Here is a 24125-nt window from a genome sequence, read left to right on the forward strand (position 1 = left end):
TTCATTTTTAAATTTTGTTCATTTGTCTGCTAGAGATGAACCAAGATTGTGAAGTCATTTTGCTAGCTACTAGTAGATCATTCCCCTAAATACTTTGAGTGTTAAGAGAAAAAAAGTATATGTTCACACACGTTCATGTGAAGTTGTGTTGATGCCACAAGTAACAGGGCACGTTTGGGGGAGAGAAGGTTGGTTTAGTTTGATTTGGTTTGGCTTTAGTGATTTGTGTAAGATTTAGCTGAAAGAGGCTCTTTATTTAACAGACAGGGAAGTAGAAAAGAGGAACAAATAATAGGTTAAAAAGAGCTGAAAATAATTCTAGGTTTGAAACATCCTGCCACACCTACAACTGACAAACTCAATAAAAGGTGGAAAACAAAAGTACTCTAAATATCCAGTCTGTCATCTGTATTTTTTTGATGTGTTTCTCTTTTGTAAACATGTTTTCCATTTTGCAATCAAGAATGTAACTCTGCCTTATTAGAATGAAACTTGTTTTTATTGTCCTGCCTGTGTTTAAAGTAGACTCAGGTGATTCTGACAGAAATGATGAATATGGCTTTCCAGAGAAGTAATGAATCCAAATCATCAGTGGTGCAGACAAACTCTGTGGGGCCTCTGTAATCCAAAACAAGTTTGAGGATCTTAGAGAGGTGAGGGGTTTTTTGCCAAACTGTGATCATGTGAAAAGCAAGACGTGTCTCCCAGAGGTGGTGCTTCCACAGCTCTTCCCTGCCAAGAGCTGGGAAACAATCCTGTGGTCATGTCTCCACATGCTACAAGTGCATGTAAGCACAGCAAGAAGTCCTGAAATCCTTGAAGGGTCTGTATCCTTAATGGAAAAGAACAACATGATAAATTATATGGAAGAACAACTAGTTTCTGCTAAGCACTGTTGCAGTCCTTCACACAATATCAGTTCTGTCTAAGGTGAAGTACTTGGATTGTATCAACTTCAATCACAGATGTTGTAAACTTTAGCTGAAAGAAAAGGGCATGAAGGTGATAGACAACAGTAGTTTATAACACAATGTAGCTATGTGAAGGGCGTCCAAGGAAAGGAGGAGATGGTTTTAATGGTGCTAACAATATAAATAAGGATCTGAAAGTAAAATAGGGAAAGCATAACTTGAATATCTTGCATAAATTGGTAATACATTTAGAGATAGACTAGTGTTTGAAATTAATCATGAAAAGGTCATTGTTTGGGACATCTAGAACTCAGCTGGGCCAAACACCTTAAAATCCTCAGGAGGGACTTTCAGATGTTGACACAAAAACACAGCAATGGTCTAAGAGCCTTTTTTCATCTCCAACCTCTGGTTTTCATTGCAAAGAAACATTGTTATTTCAGTTAAAACAAGTAATAATAATTTCATTTTTACTTTCTATTCATTTAAGTACTGAGAATTCAGGAAATTATTAAAACTTTCAAAAATGTTTACTAAGCATGATGTACCAAGACTCAGAAAAGAGCTGTACATCAAAATAACTTTATTTACAATGTCTGAAGTTCACACAGTCAAAGAGTAAACATATGTTGCAAGTGATCATTCACACTATTCACTTCAAAAAAAACATTTGGCACCAAGAGTTAAGACTGACTCATTTCAACGTGTGTTGTGTGGATTAGTAAGTATACTGCTTGCTTTTGGCTTTTTTTTTTTTTTTTCAATGGGATGGGTACATTTTGTTAAGCAAAATGTCTCTACTCTGAGCACCAATCTTTGATTTACATTCCCAGTGTTTTCTCATAGGGAAAACTTCACTTCCAGGGGCAGTGGGACTTCACAGAAACACGAGATTATAGATGCTGCAGTATTTCTGAAGGTGACACATTGCCATGTTACTGAAAACACATACGATGGAGTTGAAAGTGAATTTAATTTGAAGGATGTTCAGTATTTTTCTTATTTTAATCACAGTGACAGAAATAACATAACCTGTGTGTTGGGCAAACGCCTGGACCTGCAGATGCTTGCGAAAATAATATTCCATTGAATATCGCTGCCTTTTCCCATAGCGTATCCTACTGAACTTCAGTGCACAGTGCATTTCACAGTTAATCCACATGGCTTATCAGATGGTTGGCAAGCTGGTAGCCCAAAGATTTAACTTCCTCTAAGACAAATTGCCAGTGCTTTTGAGGTATCTTTCTTATTTTCATTCGTAAAGAGCAGCCTGTTCAGGGTTCACTCATTTGTGAAGCAAGGTTAAATGAAGGAGCTTAAGGGGCAGTCTTCATACACTGTTTAAGACACTGATATCCTGTATATACGGTGATTTCAGCCTGCAGTTCTCAAAAAAGGGTAAGCTTTGTTCAAATGATTTACAATTCCATAGGGAGCTGCTGATGGCAATAACCTTTGTGCCCTCAGATGGTATTTTATTATTTGTGAGTTATGGGCGATTCTGTGTCAGTGCTATGGCGCTGTAGAATCCTCTTGCTCCTAAAAGACTCAATTGGGGAGGAGAGTTCTGCTATAACTAATATTTACTATGAAACAGCTCAGTCAGCACATTTCATTAAACTGTAACAAGGGGTTTGAGAGCAGCTGCATTGAGTGAATCTGGGAGTTTGCTGAATTGAGTTGTTTTTCTAGCAAGGTAAATGAACTGTTGAACACGGCAGATTTCTACTGTGTGGCAGATGAGAGCTGCAACACGTCAGAATGGGTCCAGGGAGCAATTGTATCTCAAAGCAGCACATCCTTTTCCAGTCCCGTGGAGGACTGCTCTGTCCTTTGGGATTCATTATGGCTTTTGAATGTGATAGGCACACCTGTATGCTTCTAATTTTGCCTTTTTAATTTTAGTAGTTGTAATATAGCAACAGCCAGTTTCTTAAGAGTTTAGTAGCTAAATGGCCAAATGATTGCACATTCGCCAGCCTCAACTCCCTGTTTTCCTGTGCTGAGTGTGGTTTTCTTGCAGGGGTTTCCCTCAAATCAGTATAATATTTCTGTGACACAGACTCTTTTCACTTATGCAAAAACATCATGCTCTTTGTGTTCTCTGTTCTGCCAACCACTGTTGTATGCAGGGTTTGCAGCATAGACTAAAGATGTTATAATTTCCAAACTGACTTTTTTTTCCCAGCCACTAAGGCACCTGACCATTCCCTTCCTGCTGTACTGTTTACCCTGATTCTGCTCTACTGCCAACCCTTCCCACCTAAAACACTTGCACTGGGCTAAAAAATGGGTTCTATTTGTTCTTTTTTCAATGACCATTTTTGACAGTGCTAATCAGGAGTGACAAAAATATAATAACGAGGTAAAGTGAGTATTTGGCTATGATGGTATTCCTACCTTTGGCACGTGGACTGACTGGAAAGCTCAGACATCTTCATTCTGCATTGGCGCTCATGGATCTTGCCTAGTCTATTCACAGAATCCAAACTGGTGCTCAGAATTTTAGTAGCCAAAGGTAATTTTCTAGCAAAAACTATTTTCCTGCTGTTCTTTTAACATGCAGGTGCTTCTAACTAGGTATTAGTAGGGCTGGTTTCCTGTGAAGATAATGGACTTTTCTAAGAAACTTCAGTTTCCTGGTAATAAATGGCTGCTTCATCAAGGTGGCCATAATTTGATTCATTGTATTTTATTTTAATTGGGGCTTTCTACTTTGATGTAAGAAAAAGGATATCTTTTTTTGTTTACACTTTTTAGAAGATAAATTGTATTACACAAAGTTTATTAGTACGTAGAAAATAATACAAGTAGCAACAACTTCATATTTCCTTGATGTGTTATGGGATGTAGGGAAGAAGTAGCAACAAATTCCATTTGGTGTATGGACACTGGTTGAATAAGGAGTTATTATATTTGTATAGTTTGTGCCTGAACTATTGACAGCAGACGATCACTGACCTTCCTGAAATTTCTATCCTATATAACAGAGTTGGAAATCAGAAAATGATTGATCAAAAAATTTAAAGTAATTAACGTGCAACAGAAGGCAAAGAAAAGAATGATACATTTCAAGGCTTATAAATCCACTTTTCATTAATTTTGTACAAATGTCATGAGCAGCATTATATTTTCTTGTGTTTCAAAAAGGAAAGATACGGCTTAAGCATCACAGCATCATCTTGAGTTTGTTTTAAATATTAGGATTTTTACTTTATTGCATACACTATTAGATATGTGTTGCAAGGAATGGTAATATATGATTGCAATTACAAGTCTGGCACAGAATTGTAAAGGATTAGTGTCCCTGGCCTGTAGTTATTCCATAGAGATCTTTGCAGGCAGAGTTAGGCCCATTGCAAACTAAGAAATTGCAGCACTTACTGTTAGTTTGAAACACTTCTTTTTTAGGCAATTAAGTTTATGTAGCTGTGGAGTTTCTGTGACAATATTTTAACTCCATCTGTACATATCATGCAGATTTCTGCCAAACGTTTCTTTTTTTTTTTTTTTCCAAAGTACAAGTGATACAGGGGGGAATCTATAGCATTTGCTATTCCTCCTGAACATAACAAGACTTCAGTCTTTTGAGAGACATCCTGAGGTAGAAAACAACTGACAACAACAGCAGCATATATATTGCACCTTATATTCTCAAAGTGCTTTAAAAACATGAATTAAACCTTATAGAACCACTTAAATAAATAAGCAAATTAATGCAAGACCTTTGATTTCCTTTGAGGAAAATGAACTCCATGCAGTGTAGTCTTTCTTATAGCATGGACAGCAGCTCCTATTCCAAACCCAGGGATGGCTCAGCTATACTGCTAATGCAAGCAGGACATCTGAGGAAAAGCCTAGACTCTTCGCACGATGGTCTGCCGTACGCTGTTCTAGTCATGGCAGCTGAACTAATTGGCCCCTTCTTCCCAGTAAGAAAAGAGTAGATTTTACCAGTTCTGGTTAGATTTGGCTTTACTCCTTACCTCTTCAGTGTGCCTAGCATTGAAATTTATTTGCTTCTCACTGAATAATCTGTAATAATCTGTCCTCTATAATAATGAAAAAGGTTGTAAACTAGAGTTTTGCAGTCAATTCAATGTTCTAAATTGCCATGCCAAAATCCATCATGAATGTCAAATACATTTTGGCATTTATATTTCCTTGAGTTCACTAGCAGTATGGACAGCTGTGTCTTGGTGGTTGTATTTAATGGTTTTAATCTCACTCTGTTTTCATCTTCACGCTCTGTGTAGTCTTTCTCATGATCCTTCACAACAAGCAAAAAGTTCAGTCCTAAGGCTAGGATGACAGTTAAGCAGATGCTGTTTCAGTTCACAATTACAATTCCTTCAAGGCTATTAGGGGATATTACAGCTGGACAGGCTGGCAGGCCACCCCCCACACTCCCCTCCATCCTAAGATTAAATTCATTGTCCCTGACATCAGCGATTAAGTGAGAGGAATCTGCAGATGCCCTTATTCAGCTTCAGGAACAGCCAGTTTTACACTTTCTAAATGTTAACTCTGCTAATTTGTATTTTAGGAGTGAGGCCTGGCAGTTCAGTCTAACACTCATATGTCAGCAGTGATCCTTCTTTGTAAGGCGAATCATGCAAAGTCCTATGGTTTTAAAGGTGTTGATATAAGTTTATTTGATGGAAAAATGGCCACTTTGTCATCTTTGTCATGTTCTTGGACAAGAAAATCTGTCGTGCAGTTAGGACTTTCTCCATTGCAAATATTTGCACAGCACTTAATCTTTTTTTTGAGTGTAAAAGGAAAGCAGAAGGGGACCATTTTGCTGATCCATGAGCACCAGTGCAGAATGAAGATGTCTGAGCTTTCCAATCAGTCCATGTGCCAAAGCCAGAAGTGCATCAAAGAACCAGAAAGGACAACCTAGCCTAGAAATAGATACTCTGCAAGATTGTCCTGAGAAGAACAATTCTCTGACTGGGCTGAGGCTTTAAAAAAGGCCAGGCGGTTTTCCCCCATCCTGCTTACTTGCCTGTACAGGCTGAGGTGCCTTTGTGCACCATTTGTTCCTTTTCGCATGATTGGAGCAGAAGGAACAGAAAAGTTCACTGAAAAATCCTGTTAGGGCCTGTGTAGAATTTTTTTAAATATACACCTTTAAGGAAAGCTAAAGATGATTGAAATTCAGTTTTTGTAGCTGTAGATGGGCTTTCTCAGCTGTGATTCTTATTTTTTTTCCAACATTGTATGTGGCATCCATGGCTTGTCACCAATGACATCTAAGAGACTACGTCTCTCAGTATTGCATCCTGATGAAAAGAAGGGTAGAAGATGTTTTCCAGATTCACAGTCCCAGTGTTTCTTGTGACTATTCTTTTAAAGCATATGGGGTAAAGTGTTACAGCCTTTTCTTCTATTCCTGGCTTGATCGATTTGAAGCATTCCCAAGTACCTGTAAAGAAGCAGTGGTGTCCCATACAGGAAAGCTAGATGCCCTAATACAGATTTGGGATTGTGTAGGAAACTCTTTCCTGCTGTCCTTATTGCTTGTTATAGTTTTGCCATCATTGACAGTAATATTTCATTAATCTGTCATATGGAATTCCGTTTGAGGGGATGTAGTATGTTAGAATTTTTGTCAGTTTTAATGCTCAGCAGTGATTTATAATATCCTGTGAAATTAATATATTATTAAAAAAATGTCTACAGCTCTGCCTACGCATTATGACACATTCGAAGGATCTTGTCCCCTCTTAGAACACCCATCTCCAAGGTATCTTCACTTTATTTGCCATTAGGAGCGTGTATCTTGTAGCATTTTCAAGCTGTAACTATGCAGCCATTGAAAAAGGAATGAAAAAATGTCTCTAAATTTTGTATTTCAATCAGGTATAATTTTGAAAAAATTCTATGCCGTCAGGATTAAACATGTAGAAACTGCATATTGAAACATCTTAGCAGATATTCCCAAGTATCCTTCTGCAAATTGAGCAGTGCATCTCTTGGTACATTTTTTTTTTGTTTAATCTCCTTTACAATGAATAGCTCACTGGTCTACAACATTTCCTTTCTTTCAATGGGAATAGTTTTTAAATGTGCACCACTCCAAAACTTTCCTTAAAGCCAGTCACGACTGGCACTTCTCTCTTTTCCACTTTCCCTTTTCCCAGCCTTGCCTCTCCTTACCTTGAATTTGCCTTTGGGCCAAGACTTACCCACGTTTTTGAGCTGGATGCAAAGCTTCACAACCCCTCGCTCCCTCGGTCTGCTCCCACCCCAGGGAAGCACAGCTCAACTTGGTGGTATGGTAATGCTTGCGAGGGACACAGGAATACATTGCCTGGATGAGAGCTGACAGTGCTCTGAGAAATATGACAGTACCTCTGCCCTTGATCAGGCTTCCCATTTGAAAGTTTTCATTTTGGTAATTACATCCTTCCCAGATAGTAGCTGTAGTCATTGATCATACTAATATCATTATAACTGATTCCCGTAAGTCACCTTTTAAAGACACTTTCTATGGTTCCTTTCCCCCCTATATCTTCTTCCTCTGCAGTCACAGGATAAGGCTTTTTCTGTCTACCCTTCATCTGATTGATTAGAAATGCCACATACTTCCTTTACATATGGCCTGGTAATATACACATCACATTTCTTCCCTCGGGATCTTAATCAGAACAAGTAATGGCCTTTAGCTTTTCTCATTAGCAAAATGGAAAAGCACCATACCCAATCCATTAGAAATACAGCATTGTAATATGAGCTTATAGAAAAATGGCTGTGTGCCAGCGGACATGGAGTGAGTTTACCTTAAAGGATTTTCAGGGAAAAAAAAGAAAAACAAGTCACCCTTTCTGTCTGGCAAGCAAATGTTTTGAGCCATAACTTATCACGCCTGTCTGTCAAGCATTTTGCTGTTGCTCCTTAAGTGCTGTTTAGACAGCTCTGTCATATAAAGGGCATTCATAAGGAGGAAATATGGGTGTTTGTACATGTATTAATGTCTTCCCCAGTGTTGATTCCCTTCATGGATTATCCACCTCATATTCCATCTCCTACCAGAACTAGAGGGAGGGGGGGAAGTTGGGAAGATTTTGTTATGTTTTGCTTTGTTTTTAATTTTTCACAGAATGTACCAACCTGAAAAAAATTAACAAGAACAACCATTACAGCATACTTGTCTATCAAGTGTTTACCTGAGACTGCTGCTATGCTTTTTTTTAGCCCCATCTAAAACTATTTACAATCAGTACACTGAGACTGAGGAGAAGACTGATTAAGAGGGGTTTTTTTCCCTACTGAAGTGAATTGCTTTTCACTTGGCCTGGACTTTATTAGCCCTAAAAATTATTAAAATTCATACACCGGTATTTGTGCTTATACTGTCCAGAACTGTAAGAGGGTATTAAAGCACATATCCATACCAATTGGTGATTGTATATGATCTGAATGTATATAAGCTGACTCTGGCTCCTTTGGAAAGCTAGCAAGCTAGCACTGAAAGAATACAAAAACCAGCCTTGGAATGCTGCTATTCCGCCAGCACTAAAACACATCTGTTTTACTGGCCCCTTCAAGCATTGCTAATGTGATTCCTGGGAAAATAAGTACTAAGCACACCCATAAAGCTATATTAAATAATGTCATTACGGCGAATGGATGCTTGCACTTTTTCTTTTTTTAAATACACCTCAGGTTTCCTAAGTCTTAAGTTGCTTACCTGTACAAAGTGAGATTCAGAGCTAAAGTGTCAAGCTAGCATTCTTCGCTGCTTTACTTACGGTTCATCAGCTGTGCTGATCACACTTTCCCAACAAAATAGAGTACAAGGTACAGTAAAAAATACAGTACAAGGTAAAGAAAATAGTACAGTGAAATACTATGAAAGACCTGCAGCAGTCAAAAATAGAAGACATTCTAAAGGGACCTCTTTAGGACAGCTTAGGAGGGGAATGAGTGATTAAATGACAAAACAGGAAGGCTTAAGGCAAGGAGGGATGGCTGGATTTTGAAGTATTGGCCATTTTTTTCCCTTCTTTCCTTTTCTGTTTTGTTCTTCTGCTGTTTTTTTACTTTTTGGTATCTTTCCTCTTCCCCTCCCTCCCTCCCTTGTCATTTGGATGAAATGATGACAAATTGGGAGAGATTCTGTGTAGTTTTTACCACAAAGTAAGTTTAGGCATTCAACACTGTAAGCAGATCGTTACATGGTAGGCAAGCTCATAACATGGCAATATAGTTTGATCCACTTAGCCAGCACCCTGCTAAAAGGCACGGTTTCTCCTTCAGTTATGCAGCCCTGGAGCTGATGCAGGCTGGTGTGTCTAAGAGATCCTCCCACAGCTGATAATGAACATACTTAGGGGCAGACTCTGTGATATTCTTACTCAGTCACACTCTCATCAGTAGGGCATTTTAAGGGGACCTTTCTCCCATAAGAATTTCAAGAGTTTGCAGAAAGTGGGAAAAAGGAAGCCCTCACAAAAATGCTTATTATTGCCACCTTCCACAGCCCTGCCATGTAAGCAAAGCTAATGATCATGTAAATATATTTAAAGATTTTGACAAATCAATTTGTATGCTAATGAGAAGCAGTATTTTGTACTGCATTATTTTAAAACCTAGTACTTTAAAAGTATTGAAGTTGCCACCAGCCATTAAAGGTTAGTATTCTGTATTATCCCCAGCCTTTCCAAATATGAACATGGCTGATCCTTTTGCCCAAGTTACAGATAGAAGAAGAGCTGGCTGAGCAGCATCCATGGTTTCCAGTTTCTGGGAAATTAATCTTATGAAATTTGGTTTCATTCTGATTCATCTTTTAGAAACTCAAAACAAAACAGAAAGATTCTCCCATGAGCCAGAAATTCCAAACAAAAATTAATTTTCAGAAACAACGGTTCATGGTGTTTCCAATACAAAATATACTCCACAAGATCTTGACAGCTGCCAACTGTTTTAAACATCCCTCTCGGCTGCTGTCCTGCTCCATGTCAGCTTTCAGGCAGCAGCTGCAAAGTGCTCCCAGGATTTCATGTTCCAGAGCAGCCTCACCATGTCTGATGCTTTGGGCAGGCTTCCAAATCTCCTAATGAGTCGGCTCACAGGTCTGCTTACTGAAGACGAGATTAGTCCTGGGAGCCAAGTCAGAAAACCCCAGGAATGTTGCTTTGGGCAGGCAACTTGGAGGGATTGTCCTGGAAGAAAAGCAGGGTACCGGCTTGAAGACTGAAAAGGGACTGCTGGTTCCCTGGTGTGCAGAAAGAGACAAGGACATTCCAGAGCTTCCCCCGAGACCCAGATGGAAGTAGGACTCTCAGGGCTTGCAAACTCCCAACTCAACCACCCCAACTCTGCGTAAAGCAGCCTGGAAGCCCCGAGTGCATGTTTTGCAGGACATTTGGCCACACGCGCCTGACAGCAGGCTGATTTTCCTTGCATCCTGAGGCATAAGGGCCCAGCATTTCCCAGAGGGAATGTGTTTCCCCCTGCCTAAGCCTGGACTTGCAAGTTCACCATAAAGACAGGCAGGCCAGCTTTTAAGGCATCCCTAGTGCCACTGTTAGCTTCCAGTGTAAGCCCCAACAGGAACCACAGGCGATGTCTGCAAGGTATTTCGTGCTCACTGAATTGGCAAGTTCTCCATCTCTAGACGCAGGGTACTTGTGGACAGCTGTTTTTTATGAAGTTTTGAGATGGTTTCTTTTCTTTTTTTTTTAACATTCGTTACAATTTACCAAATATTTTGGATTCTAGGGATTTTTTAGAGACAAAGGACTGAGCAATAGCATGCTTCAGCTGCTCTTAAGAATGTCCCAGGTGTACTTTGGTCATGTAATGCTATTATCTTACTACCTTACATCTGTCAGACATGACTGTATTTTCATGTAGGAGGTGATGAAATTCCTCCTGTTTCTAGGGTAATTAGAAATACTAATATTCAGGTGACTTTTTGTGTGTTTCTACTGTGCTTTTTTCTTCTTTTTTTTCTTTTAAGCTTGTAATTGTCCTTGCTTTCATCTGCTGCATTCTTGGACAGTTGGCCCATGAGCTGTGCACTCTTATGTCTGGTCTGAAAGAGCAAATGAAAGGTGTATGTGATCGATGAGCAACTGTTATTTAACAAGTCTAAGTGGTTCGCCTGTTGTTTTAACAACAACTTCATCCATACAGTATGGACATTTGCGCACAGTAGTCTGCTTCTCTTTAGACTCCTCAAATTCATGGAGATTTAATAGCCTCTGGAAGACATGTTTACCTCTAGAAAGCAATTATTTGTTCATATAAATGGATATGTTATTAATAATAGCTTAATGTGCTTGTGTTGAGAGTTTCACTGACACATTTATTTACTTACTTATGTTGAAAATATTAAAATGTACAGCACAGTCTTCCTTCATCTTACTAGCAGCCATTCATCAGGGACTAATTGAAAGAATTGTATTCAGGTGGAAATTCCTAAGAATTTCCAACTGAGGGGGTGCTCAGAGTATTTTTATGTCAGAAGAAGCAGTTGTAATTCTGCTGCGTCATCCCCTTATTCTTCAGGATACAGGATCTGAAAGAAGAATATAAATGTGACAGAATCTCAGTGATTACCGACCCTGGCTGACCAAGACTGATGCAGTATACTCTTTTGTTATGATATCGTCACTATACCCTGGTTTTATATAGAATGCTGCAGAGAGGACAGTCTGTAATAAATCATGCACTAACTCATGCTCAAAAACTTGCCCCAGAGATCTCATAATGTACATTCACAGAACAGGTTCACACGGGGTATTAGAAAAAATAAAAAATGCCCCTTTTGTAGAGAAATGGATAAGAAATGAAAAATTAAGAATTGGAAATACAAAAAACCACGAGACTCTTGGTCTTTGTTTTAAGCATAAGAGTAGTCTTGCTTTCTTGCAAATGTACCCGTCAGACCCATGGCATTATTAGAATTATGCAAAAAAGCAGTTTTCACATCTTGAGGTGATTCATATATGCACTCATACATGGAGAATCAATCTACATTTCTGTACAGCCTCCATTGATCCCCGCCTACAGTGGAGGCTTTGTCACGAGGAAGACAGGAGTGAAAATATCATGGGCCTAGGTACAGTGACATGGACTACAAGGATCATTGGCACCCTGCGGTCAAGTTCCACAGCTGTGTACAAACTGATAAACATAAGAACAACTTATCATAAAGTAGTATTCCTATAAGAAGTTTCACATGCCTTTAATGAAAGATGCAATCAAAATGGGAACTTAATTTTCACATCCTGATGGGTTTTTCTCCATTTTCTCCCTTTTCAGACATTGGTGAGGTATCTGAAAGCGATTTGAGACTTTCACCAAGTTCCTTTGTAATGCCAGCCTTTAGACTCTAAGAAGTGGTTAAAAGGAATGAGCCAGTTTTTTTATTTATCTGTTTCTATAGACACTCCTGGAGTGCTGTTTGCATTAACTATACTTTTTACAAACACAGGATTTTATAAGCTGGTGAGAGCATGGTGCACAGCTGTATGTGGTGATCTGACTGTTCTCACATTTGTTTACTCTAAATAGTCTTTATCTGATTAGTCCTGATCGCTCTGCTTTAGTAGCAGGCCTGAATTTCAGAAATAAAAAAAGACCTGTTAGCTGTAGCGGGTTTAGCTCATCTGCACTGTTTCTTCTATACCTTTATATTACTCTGATTTCCAAAGGTAGGGATTTGTGAAGGATGCTTAGAACTCCTGAAGAGAAAAGGAGATTAGTTTGTAAATATAGTTCTTGAAGTTATTATTCTCTCTACCTTCATTTAACTTGCTCAGAGAATTAGGTAACATCTCATTAGGAAGGTTGAAAGGGAAGTGAGGTGTTCCTAAATACGTTTGTATTACTGAGCAGCAGGGAAGGAAGGTTAAATCTTGTAAAGATTTCTATTCTCTGCCTGAACAATGAGTGCAGTGGCCCAGTGATGGGATTCTGTTGAATGACAGTGCTATTCTTGATAGGGCTATGGTAATTGTGTGGTAAAATAGCATTATATTATTATATTTTAGGCCAGGCTGATAATTATTATCAAAAATATTGTAATATATGCGAAAACTCCATATCTTTTATTCTCACATTCTTTAATTGGGAAAAACTAAGATTAATAACAGCCATTGAATAATTACAGGATTGAGCTGGAAAATGAGAATGCTTCTGGGTAGCAAAAGATATTTGAAGTTTAAAGTAAAAACTGTGGTGGCTGGATATTGTATTTCATTGAACTGCCTCTGGCGCTGATGAACTAGATGGTCCTCTTCTCATCCTGAGTTCCTGCGTCTCCATGCCAGACTATGGGATAAGAGGACACAGCAAGACAATGTTCTTTTCTATTGGAGAACAGGGTATTTTCAAATGAGAAGGTGGAACCAGGGACAAAAAAGCAGCAGTTTTATTCTACATTTCATTAAAGTTGTAACCACTTCACAATGGTCGAAGAGAGATGCAATTTTTATTCTTTGCAGGGAAAGAGATTTGAAAGTGGGAGGGCAGGTTTCCTTCATGGGAAAAAAAAAAAAAAAAAATTTTAAAAATAAATCCAGCCAACAGTCTCATTTCCTTCAGTTTTCCAGCAATGCAAATGTTTTCACATAATTCTGTTAGTGATGCAGTGTCTAGACTTCTCAGATGGTTTAAAAAAAAAAAAAAAATCACAAACAAACCCTGGCATTAACTCTGAGAATCCTAAAAAGCTAAGTCATTATCACTGTGCTGTAGCTCATGCAGTTATAGGAAACCACAAATAGTCACTGAAGAGCAGACTCTGGAATCCTTGCTCAATTAAGACGCATGGGTTAGCATTTACTCATATAAGATGTCCCATTTAATCTCCCTTCAGCAGGCTGCTGTGGTGTAAATGCTTACCAGAATACACTGGTACAAGGCTTCTGCCATTTGGCTCTCACCTAGGCTCTGTGCCTTCTCAGGAGCATGGCGGCTGATGAAATAAGGAAAGTGATCTTTGATTCTTGCAACAGATATACATTTATATAAAAACAAAGCGAAACACCAGAAAGCAGCATTTACACATTGATTTTATAAAAGGCCTCTTCTTTAACATTTATTCCTTGCTCATTGCCCTTTGTCCTTCGTCAGCCTACTAATTCTCAGTAAGTGCTGTTCAAGGTTTCCAAATCTACTGCAAACTTATATGTTAATGTCTCATTTTGTAAATCCTTTCTGATTTTCTTTATGCCAGGAAACTTATTCAATGCTGATCAACTGTTGTCACTCTGTAAAATCTCAGAGAACTCTGTAAAATCTCAGAGTACTCACAGTGGCCAAGAGAGTTAACATATATCCAGTAGGTGCCTTCTAATCACAGCTGTGTTATTTTATAGGCAACTAGGCCTATAAATAGAACTGTACTTTAGGGTGGTTTCTTAAACTTTCTGTTAATGATGACGTTCAGTATTTAAACAAAGTGTGTAGCCAAAGTCTTCTGGCGGTGTAAATGAAATTGTTTGGTCTTGCAAGAGGCACTCGCTCTTTCAGGCACTTGTCTCAGCTGACATTCAGTAACTAATAGCTGGTGTAAGACGTGTTTGCTGTGTATCTCAGCCGTTAGGCACTTGCCTGACTGCCTTAACCTGAGCCCAAGAAAGGCAGGCCAGAAGCAGACTAGGGCAAATGAATACATGGACAGTACCTGTGCCATATTCTCGATATAAAAGCTCCTGCAAATTCCCTGCAGGTCACTCAGCTCTGCCATTGACGGGTGAAACGTGTTATCCTACTGCAACACGCTCCCTCGCTCTGCTTGGTGCAGGCAGCTGCCTTCCTCCTGTTTTTTTCTCCCCGATGCCTTTCACCTTTATGGGTTTAGTGTTTGCTGCAGGCTTAACATGAGTCTTGCTGAAGCCAGGCTGGGTTACCTCACTGTTTGCAGATCTGTAGGAACTGATGTTGCTCTCTGAATTAAACATGATCCTTCTCACAGTTTCATTTTGTCCCCTCAACCGACCTCCTCATTTGTTACCTCCTTTCGTTTAACTCTTTGTAGTCATGGAGGTTAATATCTGAAAGGAGAGCAGAGGTGTAAGTGTATATTGCTACTTTCTCATTTTCTAGCTACATATTTTTTCACATGCTTAAGCAGTTTCAAAAAGGTAAAAACAAAAATCCCATTGGACAAGGTGTGAGTGGAATTGTTAATGTAGCGTGTAGGCTAAACTGGTGCCCTGATAAATGCAGTCTGAATTAAGCAGTCAGGCATTGTAAAGCATGCATTATATTATAATACTGTACATCCTCAGTGCTGAGAACATGTATTCTGTATACTGTATAAAGAAAATAATAGTTTACAAACAAATTAAGAGCATGGTGCCACCAGCAATGTCTCTTTTTTTTTTTCTGTAGTAGAAATTACCAGCTTTTAAAGGTTCAGAGTGCCAAAAAAGCTCCCTTATACCTTCCAGATCCATCATGTCTGCCTGTAGAGTCACTATTCATTTTACTGTCAGAAATAAGCAGCTTCTACTTTTAGACCCACAAAGCCTGTACAGTTGTACAAGAATGAACAGTGTTTTCTTCTGCCTTGCACATACTTTGTTGAATGGCCGATCACATTACAGCTCAAGAATCTTTAATCTTGATGGAAACATATGGCAAAGAAAGAATGGATTTGGATTTTTCAGATTCTCTCATTTCAGTGCTTGCAATACTAATATTTAGTGGAATTGGCTGGGTACTGCTAAGCTGAGCATGTAAGTCATGCTGTCTCTCACATGTACATGTGGATAAGGAACTTTAGTGAGTGTGGTTCATGGAGAAAATAAATGTCAGTGATGGTCTTCTGACAGAAACGTCTGTCTTTGCCATCTGCCTACTTCCAAGTTACATTAGTTTCCTTAGATAGGTGGGAAGCCATGTGCAGACTATGTACATCTACAGGACCTGTGGTCCCCATGGAGTTGCATCACTACTGAGTCCCTCAGCTAAGGGATGTCCTTAGAGCAGAATCTTCATCCTGGGTGGTCCTAACCACAGCAGATATAAAATGTTTAACTTTTCTTCTGAATCTCACAATTCTTTCTGAAGCTCTTTTCCACCTCCCAGCACGGGCAGCACTTACTCCAACACATCCAACGCACACTGTTTTACAGAATAGCTAGGTAAAGTGTCTGGGGGATCCAGGGAGAGGCATAGACTCCAATGGGCTCAGTGTGTGCTGGGTATGGAAGCTACTGAAAAGCAGTGTTCAGGAAGCTTTCTGCTAACAACCATCTGTGAATATCCATGACAAGATATTCAACTTTTGCATTATCCAATGCCATTGATGTTAAGTATTGACACTGACGTTGTGCCTTAGCACTATGTAATCTTCAATGTATTTATCCTGTGAGATCAGAGAGGTAGGATTATGTAGTTCATAAAGGAAAGAAATACATGCGAACTTGCTTGAGCTAATGTCAGTTATAACAAAAATTAATCTGTCCTCCTTTTTCATTATACTGTTAGTAAAGTAAACTAAAGCAGCTTCTCAGCACTAGGCTTCCCATGGTGAAAACTGATCCAGCAGGACAGACACTCCTGAATTCATGTGGTCTCAGCTGGGACTCCCTGTGCATGTGAGGGGACTTTAGATACTTAAGTCCAATTGTGTATCTCTGAGGACTAAGCCCTAGTTGTCTTATAGTTTTATAAAGTTTTTTACAGAAGCCTCAATGGATCCTTACGTGAGAGTCTGGAGACTGAGAGTCAGTTCCAAGCCCTGATAACTTGTTTAATTGTTGACCTGGTTACTCTTGTCTGAAATGATGAGGGTATCTTTACATTCATAAAGATGAGTATATTAAATATGTTTGGATATTCCACTGAAGGGCACAATGTGTGTACCTGTAATACAGACCAGCCTGCTGCTGTGTGGTCAAGGCCCAATAGTTAAGCAGTAGTACTCTGTAGGATTGAGCCTTGGCTAACTTCTACTAGGACCAAATTCTTTGCCACAAAAACTGTGACTTCATTTATGCCATTAGTGGAACTAATTTGGCTCACATCATTTGTTTCAATTGTAGAGCTCTAAATGATTTAACCAAAAAGTTGAACCACCATTATGGTGGACGTATAGACAAGCAGAATATGTTACATACAGGGGAGAAGTCACATTCCTACAGTTCTTCAGGGAATCTGGAAAGTAACTAGACAGCTTTGGTCTCCAGCACTGTAAATCACCTGATGTTTGGCTGAATTCAGTTAAAATTCTTGCAAAAAAAAATTAAACTGGGAAAGTATGGGGAGGTGTGAGTGTCTGGAAAGACCAGGGCAAGCAAGGGTTAGCCCGGGCCACCAGTCACACTCAAGTCAACAGAACAGTTTCCCCTAGAGATTGCGTAGCAGTGAAGGAAGCAACGTGAAGTACTCTGACAAGTAAGATCATGATCTGCCTCAAGAGGAAAACAGTAACAATAGAGCTAAGAAACTGCACGAGAGCAGTGCTTACGTAGTCAGCAAAGAAAGGCACCAATTAATTCCCAGACAGTTTCAATTGTGCTACAGAACTCAATGCCAAAGGATTTTGTAAAAAGTGGAGTGGTCTGAATTAAAAGACAGTTGAATAATGTGATATTTGTGTATTAAAACTCATTTGTGTTTTTTTGTAAGGTAAGAGAATGGCGGACAACGGTGTCTTATAAGAGTCTGAGCGTTGATCTTCTGCTGAGTTCAGGGAAGAACTTGGAGGAAGTCCAAGCTGAATGAAGCCACTTTATTCTTTAAATTAATGCTTTTAATTAAAATCTGTATATATTTGTCCAAGTGAAGCTAGCCTGCATAGGTGTTTAAAACCCTCGTAGGTCTTTGCAGAACTAGAAGAATGAGTGCTTCAGGTTAATGTTAAATATTGACACATTTAGAACAATGCTACCCAGCAGATGTCGTCCCAACATGTGACGGCAACATTACAAAGCAGAATGAATGAAGCGGAAGCAGCTCTGGAACACCCTGCTGTAACATTCTCATTAGCTCCTAATCCGTAAGGCAGGAGAATAGCCCAACTGTACTGAGTACAATAGGGATAGTTGGCCTAATGTCTTTGGTGGGTTAGCATTCATAAAAAAACTATTGAATTCAATTCTCTTTCTGAAGAACAAGGAAAAGGAGCTGCAGAAAAACATGGCCTGATACAGGCACACAGACACTGGGGACAGTCCTGTCTCTTTGCTCAAGTTAAGGAAAACACTGTACATTTTAGCAAAAATATTGTAATGGTTTTCAACAGAATGCATTACTCATATTGCAAGTATACATTCTATGTCACGTATGTTCCTCACTGATTTTTTTTTCTATAGAAAACAATTTCATTTAAGTAATTTTTTTTCTTCTACTTTAATGAAGACTTCAGAATTTAGCTGTGGGATTCTTAAATATGCCATTCTCATTCCCTAAGGCCTTTCTCCAGCATTGCTGCAGACTCTGCACCCCACTATGCAATTTCATAATGCATGTTTGTGACAGGCATATCAAACCATCCAGTCAGTTTAGAATTGAGGTGAGAGAGTGCTTTAAATGTAAATTTTACTATAAACAGCAGAATAAAATCTTGCAAGCACTTCCTAGCTCTGCCAGGAAGCAAAGCTATATTTAACTCATTTTAAAATTCATCAAATACATTCTGGGCTGATTCAGATCTTCGGTGTGTCTTTGAAGATAACATGTAGTGGAAGTGTCACACAGTCAGTAGTTGTGGGATTGGGCACATTCTGAGATTCTTGTCAGTGAAGACATGCAGTTAGGACTGGATTGTAGAAAGAAAAGTACGTATAGATCTGATGACTTAATATTGATACTTTATTTGAAGGTTTGAACAATATCTGTTGCATCAGTTCAAGAGCTTTTTAAGAAGTGCTGTATATAAAGACATAAGTGCCATACCAATAGTAAAATCCACATGCATTCCTGAATTTTAAAAAAGATTGTCTTGTAGTGCTTGGGAGAGACAGTATTTTAGAGAAACTAATACAAAGTGTTGCTATAATAATAATTTGCAGAAGTTTCAAAATGCATAGAAAAGATCCCTGGATATTAAGAATAGGCCATGAGAATTAACTAGGGATTTTGTGTACAAAAGGAGAAACTCCCAGATACATCTTCCTCTTCCTTTATTTTTCCCGTCTTGGATTGCACCTCCCTGCAGCTTTGTATCCCTGTAAACTCAACTGCTGTTGTTGATAGGGTTAAATATAGACTGGAATAAAGCTGTCAAATTTCATGCTTCATTTTTTGTATGTGTCATTAGATAAGATCAATAAGACTTCAAAAGATTGTTTAGACTGTTTTTGTATCTGTAACTACTATATATATGCTGCTATTGTGTCTCTACTGGTTTTTAAGGAAGTAGGAGTCTCTCAATTTCAGAAGCCATGTGAACAGTCTGAATCTATCAGCAAGATGTTTGCTATTGCATATATTCAGATATGACCTGACTTTGAAGTTCAAGATTATGATTTTTTAATAGCTAGGTAATTCCTACCATTGCCTAAAATCCTTAATTAAAAGAAATAATAAGCTATACACTAACCAAAGAATTCTGAACAGGAAATTGAAACAGCGTCATGCTTCTAATATGGTTTTACGCATCTTGACTGTGGTTTTCTAATGTTCATTTGCCTTTGATTTGTTCTAGTACATGACTGCTGCTGCACCTATGCAAGGGACCTACATTCCCCAGTACACTCCTGTGCCTCCAACAGCTGTCCCTATTGAAGTAAGTTTATCTCCATCCATGAAAGTAGAGTGAAGGGGTAGCAGAACTCTTATCTATTATGCCTCTTTGCACCTGTTGTTTGAAAGGGGCCTAAAGTTACTTTATGGAATGGTGGCTGGAAGCTTCCAGCTTTTAAAATTAGGACTGCGCATTTCTTTCTCTTTTTCTTTTCTTTCTCCTTGTTTTTTCTGCTCCTCACCACCCCCCCCCCCCCCTTTTTTTTTAATTATTTGCAAGGGCTCTTGTTTTGCTTTTTTTTTTTTTTGTACAGCAGGACATGGAATAAAACATCAGTGATTATGACTATTTTTTCCCCATGTACTTGGGAGGGAGATGGGAAGAGGCAGGAAAACAAACCCAGCAGGCAGACCACGAACCCAAAAGAGATTCCAAGAAGAGAAGGTTGCAAGAGGGTTTGCTGCGGTCCTTAGCAAGTTTAGGTAATTGCTGAAACATTTAGCCACCAGAAAAAGTGACTGAGCAATGGAAACCTTCCTCTTGTATATACAGACGTGGAGGATGCTGCACTGACTGAGTGCTTTTCATCCTTGAGGAAGGATTCGCTCCCTCCCTCCTTGGGGCTGAGTCATGCTGATGACAGTCTAATGAGTAAGTATTTACTCAACCCTGTAGACCACAAGCTGCCGGGAGAGCGTCAGCTTGGCCTCCACTTCTGTGAAGCTTCATAAGGGCCACTGAGCACAGCGAGAGGAGGGAGCTTTGGCATCCTCTTACCTGTGTGCTTCTCTTTGGTGCTACCCTCTTTTATTAATGACTTCTCCCCTATGCTGGGGTAATGTGAGGAGTGCCAGGGTCTCTGTACTTCTGTCTTCGGCTATGTGGACTTTGGAGTTTGTGCTATTACTACTCTGTGCTTTGAGGATGCTGAGTTAGTGGTACTGTTGGCATGGCTCCACCAGCAGTCAAGTTTTCCTGGTTCTGCCAGTTCTTTGCAATTACTGAGATTCCCAAATGAGGTCCCACAGGAAAGGCTGCTACTGTTCTGTCATACTGAGCTGGTCATGTTTTAGTCTTTTTTTGCCTCGGGATAATTTTGCCCTAAACCTTGTTTGTTTACAAACGGGCCATGGGTGCCTCTATTCAGTTGCCATTCTTAGGTATTAAACTGGGCAGATACAAATCTGAATTAAAAGGAGATGGTGGGATGGAGGGTGGCTCATACAGCACTACTGGCTGCATACTGTGCTGACCAGTGTGAATAAGAAATTAAGTTAATTCTTCCTGAGCCCTCCTCCCCATCACCCACTGGTATATTCATGCCTGCTAAAGTGACATGATGCCATAATTATCTACTAGAATAATCAAAATATTATCTGAATATATAGCCTGTCTTGCTCCGATCCAGTGATGATGATTATTGTTAATGTTTATCTGTATTCATGTAGCATCATGAACCAGGACTCTACTATGCTAGATGCTTCACAAGCAGAGATCAAAAAACACAGTCTCTGCCCCAGAGAGCTTAAAATCTCAAGATGAGATGGACAAAAGCAGAAGGAAAAAGATAAGGAAGTAGACAGAAAAAGATAATACTGACACTCTGTTAAGCAATAGATATGAAGCATTTCTGAAAAATGAAACTGGTATTTTTAACAGACAATTTCAAATAAACTACCTGTTGTTTACACAGGACTCAAATAAAAACAAAGCAAGTGCTTTGTGCTCCCTCTTCTGGCTCTGTTGTGTGCAATACAGTAGTAAAGCATGTTCCCTGAAGAGACCTGCTAGTGTTACTCATGTGACCAACACACCAAGCATGAAAGTAAAGGAAAGAAAATAAAGCTTGCTTTGAAAGCGTACAAGAGCACTTAAAAATAATATTATTCAGCCTGTCTAAATAGGATAAGAAATAGTGCATAATGTTAAATTCATACGTATCTTTTCTGTGTTATCTTTTTTGCAAACGTATAAATAAAACTTCATTGGAGCTTTGACTTAAAAGATAAAAGTCTTTAGTGTGAAGTAAATTTATTTTTGAAGGGAAGCAGTGTGTAGAGGAGTACAGTATTTTTCTGAGGCAGCTAAAATTCTGCTGAATGTGTGCTAAACCAGAGAGCAGTGGGCCTAGATTCTGCCTTTAACACATTGCAAATCAAACAAAATAAGTGTGAATTCTCTGTGAAGTTGGGGTAGGTAAGTGAAAATCAGAAGAGCCATACATATGTTGTAAAAAAGACAAAAGGTAAAATCCAGACTCCACTGAAGTCAGAAGTTTTGCCTCTGGCTTTGAATGGGCAGGGAACTGCCCTCAAAGGTGGAGGTGTTTTCCACTGCAGCCTGTGAGAGCAAAGTACTACAGGAGCTGGTATGCTAAGGAAGCTTCTTGTTGCTGGATTAGCTCTCTAAAACTGATGGAGTTTGTTGTGTTAGCATGTGGTTCTGCTATCTCAAACTCTCTTGACCTCTAGAGAAATACAGGAATGGTGAGCTGGTGCTGAGCTCTTTTATGTAATTCACTGCAGTGAGTAAAATTAGTAATTTTTTCATGTTCTCATTTGATTCCCTAGGGTGTTGTTGCTGATACTTCTCCACAGACAGTAGCATCTTCATCACAGGAAGCCAGTGGTCAACAGCAACAGATGACAGTGGAAACATCCAGTGAACATGCGCCTGCATATTCTTACCAACAGTCTAAGTAAGTAGGCATACATTTTGTAACCAGAAGATTTTGTTTCTTGATTATAGCGGGCCAAATTCTACTCCCCATTTCAGCAATATGAATTCTGAGGAGCTTCGTTAAGTTCAGATGAATTCTGGATATATAGCAGTGTAATTAGCAAAAGGTTTTGGCTGATGGCCTCACCTTTGCAAAATGTCCTTGAGTTCATGCCTGCGAAGATATGATCTCTAACTGTCTGCTGCTTTTGTGGACTCAGAAGGATCTCAACAACTGTGTTAACAATCATCACGCTAGGCTAAAGCAGCATCTGGCATCAGAGGTTAAAAAGAGGGCTTAAATTTTGCAGTGGTGAAAGTATTGGCACAGTACACATGTAAAGGCTTCTTTCGAAAGTGTAGCTAATGAAGCACTATAAATTGCCCCAAGTTGGTATTTGTAACTATGTAAAACTGGTGCCATGCAGACACTGAGTGGGCAAGAACTGGAAATGGAAGAAGGGATAAGAAAGGGATGGAGAGAAGCACTGCTCTGTCTTTCCCCTGTCCTCTGCTCCCTTTCTTTGCTTCCTATGGAATACCTTGGAAAATTCAATATTTATACACTGACAGCTGGATCTAGAACTCCTAGAGTCCCTTCATCTTCACAATAGTCCTCAAAACATTCCTCTCTGCGACATTAAAACTAGTCCTCACAAAGGGAAAGTTACTTAGTGACAGGGTACTCATTGGGACTGATCAATGTTGGCAGATTCTAGGAAGTAGCCCAAACCGAATGCTTTATTAATACATGTATATTGAACACCCACATCACTGTGAAAAGAGGATTACACATTTTTTATCTTGGGGAAGGAAGCAGACAAATAGCCAGACAAGAAATATGTTAGATATGTCAGTCAATGCATGATGACATAGTAGTTATAGAGGCATAAGATACGTGCTGGTATAGGAAAGATTAGAATTATACCAATCTGTCAATTGCTATACTTCATCTTTGACCTCTGGAAGTGGAAGATGCATTTATTTGTCTAACATATGAGTAACAAATGGTTACAGATCACACAATGTCCCTTTTTGACCGCCATAAAACGTAAGACCTCATTATTTATTACATCATGCCAATATTTGTCTATATGTACATATTACAAAAGCAATTGATCACAAGCTTTTTGTCGATGCACCCAACTGGAGCCACAGTCTATGCATGTGCATCCCTTCTAGGTATCAGTTTCTCTAGCACCTGTAAATAAATGATGGCAAAATACTTACAGAATATAATGGGCAAAGAGAGAAATATATGTGACCATCCCATCCTGTTGGCTTGTTTTGATGACTCTGTTCTGTAGGGGTTTGATCTGACCATTCCTGTGTTCCAGTTCCCTTTCGCTTAAGTCTCAAAGCAGGAGGACTTAGGCTCAGAAACACTTATAAAGTAGCTGTGATCAGCGGATTCTGGCATTTTTCCCACATAGGAGGAAACTACATTGCAATTCTTTATTGAAATTGGTGCTGTGTTTCTTGCCAGTGTGGTAAATTCCTACCTTCTCTGAGAATGAGATCCCTCATCTTTCCTTGTCAGCTACTGCCTTTTTGCAATGATGGATACACTTCTAATGGCACTGGCATTTATATTCAGAGGAATTTCTTTCTTTTTTAATCACACTGGCAGATCCACTACAGATTTTTTATTATGATTATTTTCAGTATTTTTTTCTGAAATGTGCCCTCTATTTATATCTGCCAGTTGTGGACAGAAATGCAAAGTGTGGGAAGCTGTAGAAACAAACCAAAATATACACAATCTCTGTCTTAAAAAAAGAACTTCTGCCGGAATATCTCAGTAACCTTTAATATAAAACCAAGTGAAGTTA

At 39.1% G+C, this 24125-nt stretch overlaps 1 protein-coding gene across 8 annotated transcripts in view; it reads left to right on the top strand.

The window, feature by feature from the left end:
- RBMS3 (RNA binding motif single stranded interacting protein 3) overlaps positions 1-24125 on the top strand; it is a 724940-nt gene that overhangs the window by 694435 nt on the left and 6380 nt on the right. For 4 of the 8 annotated variants that reach the window (XM_075052929.1, XM_075052943.1, XM_075052969.1 and 1 more), the window contains 2 exons: positions 19537-19617; positions 22146-22273. In XM_075052929.1, coding sequence (XP_074909030.1) covers positions 19537-19617; positions 22146-22273 — 209 coding nt within the window. Of the gene's footprint in view, positions 1-19536; positions 19618-22145; positions 22278-24125 lie in introns of those variants that run through there. The other 4 variants (XM_075052937.1, XM_075052977.1, XM_075052987.1 and 1 more) reach the window with 1 other exon arrangement.

Source organism: Buteo buteo, chromosome 2 (assembly GCF_964188355.1).
Source record: "Buteo buteo chromosome 2, bButBut1.hap1.1, whole genome shotgun sequence".
Classification (NCBI taxonomy): domain Eukaryota; kingdom Metazoa; phylum Chordata; class Aves; order Accipitriformes; family Accipitridae; genus Buteo; species Buteo buteo.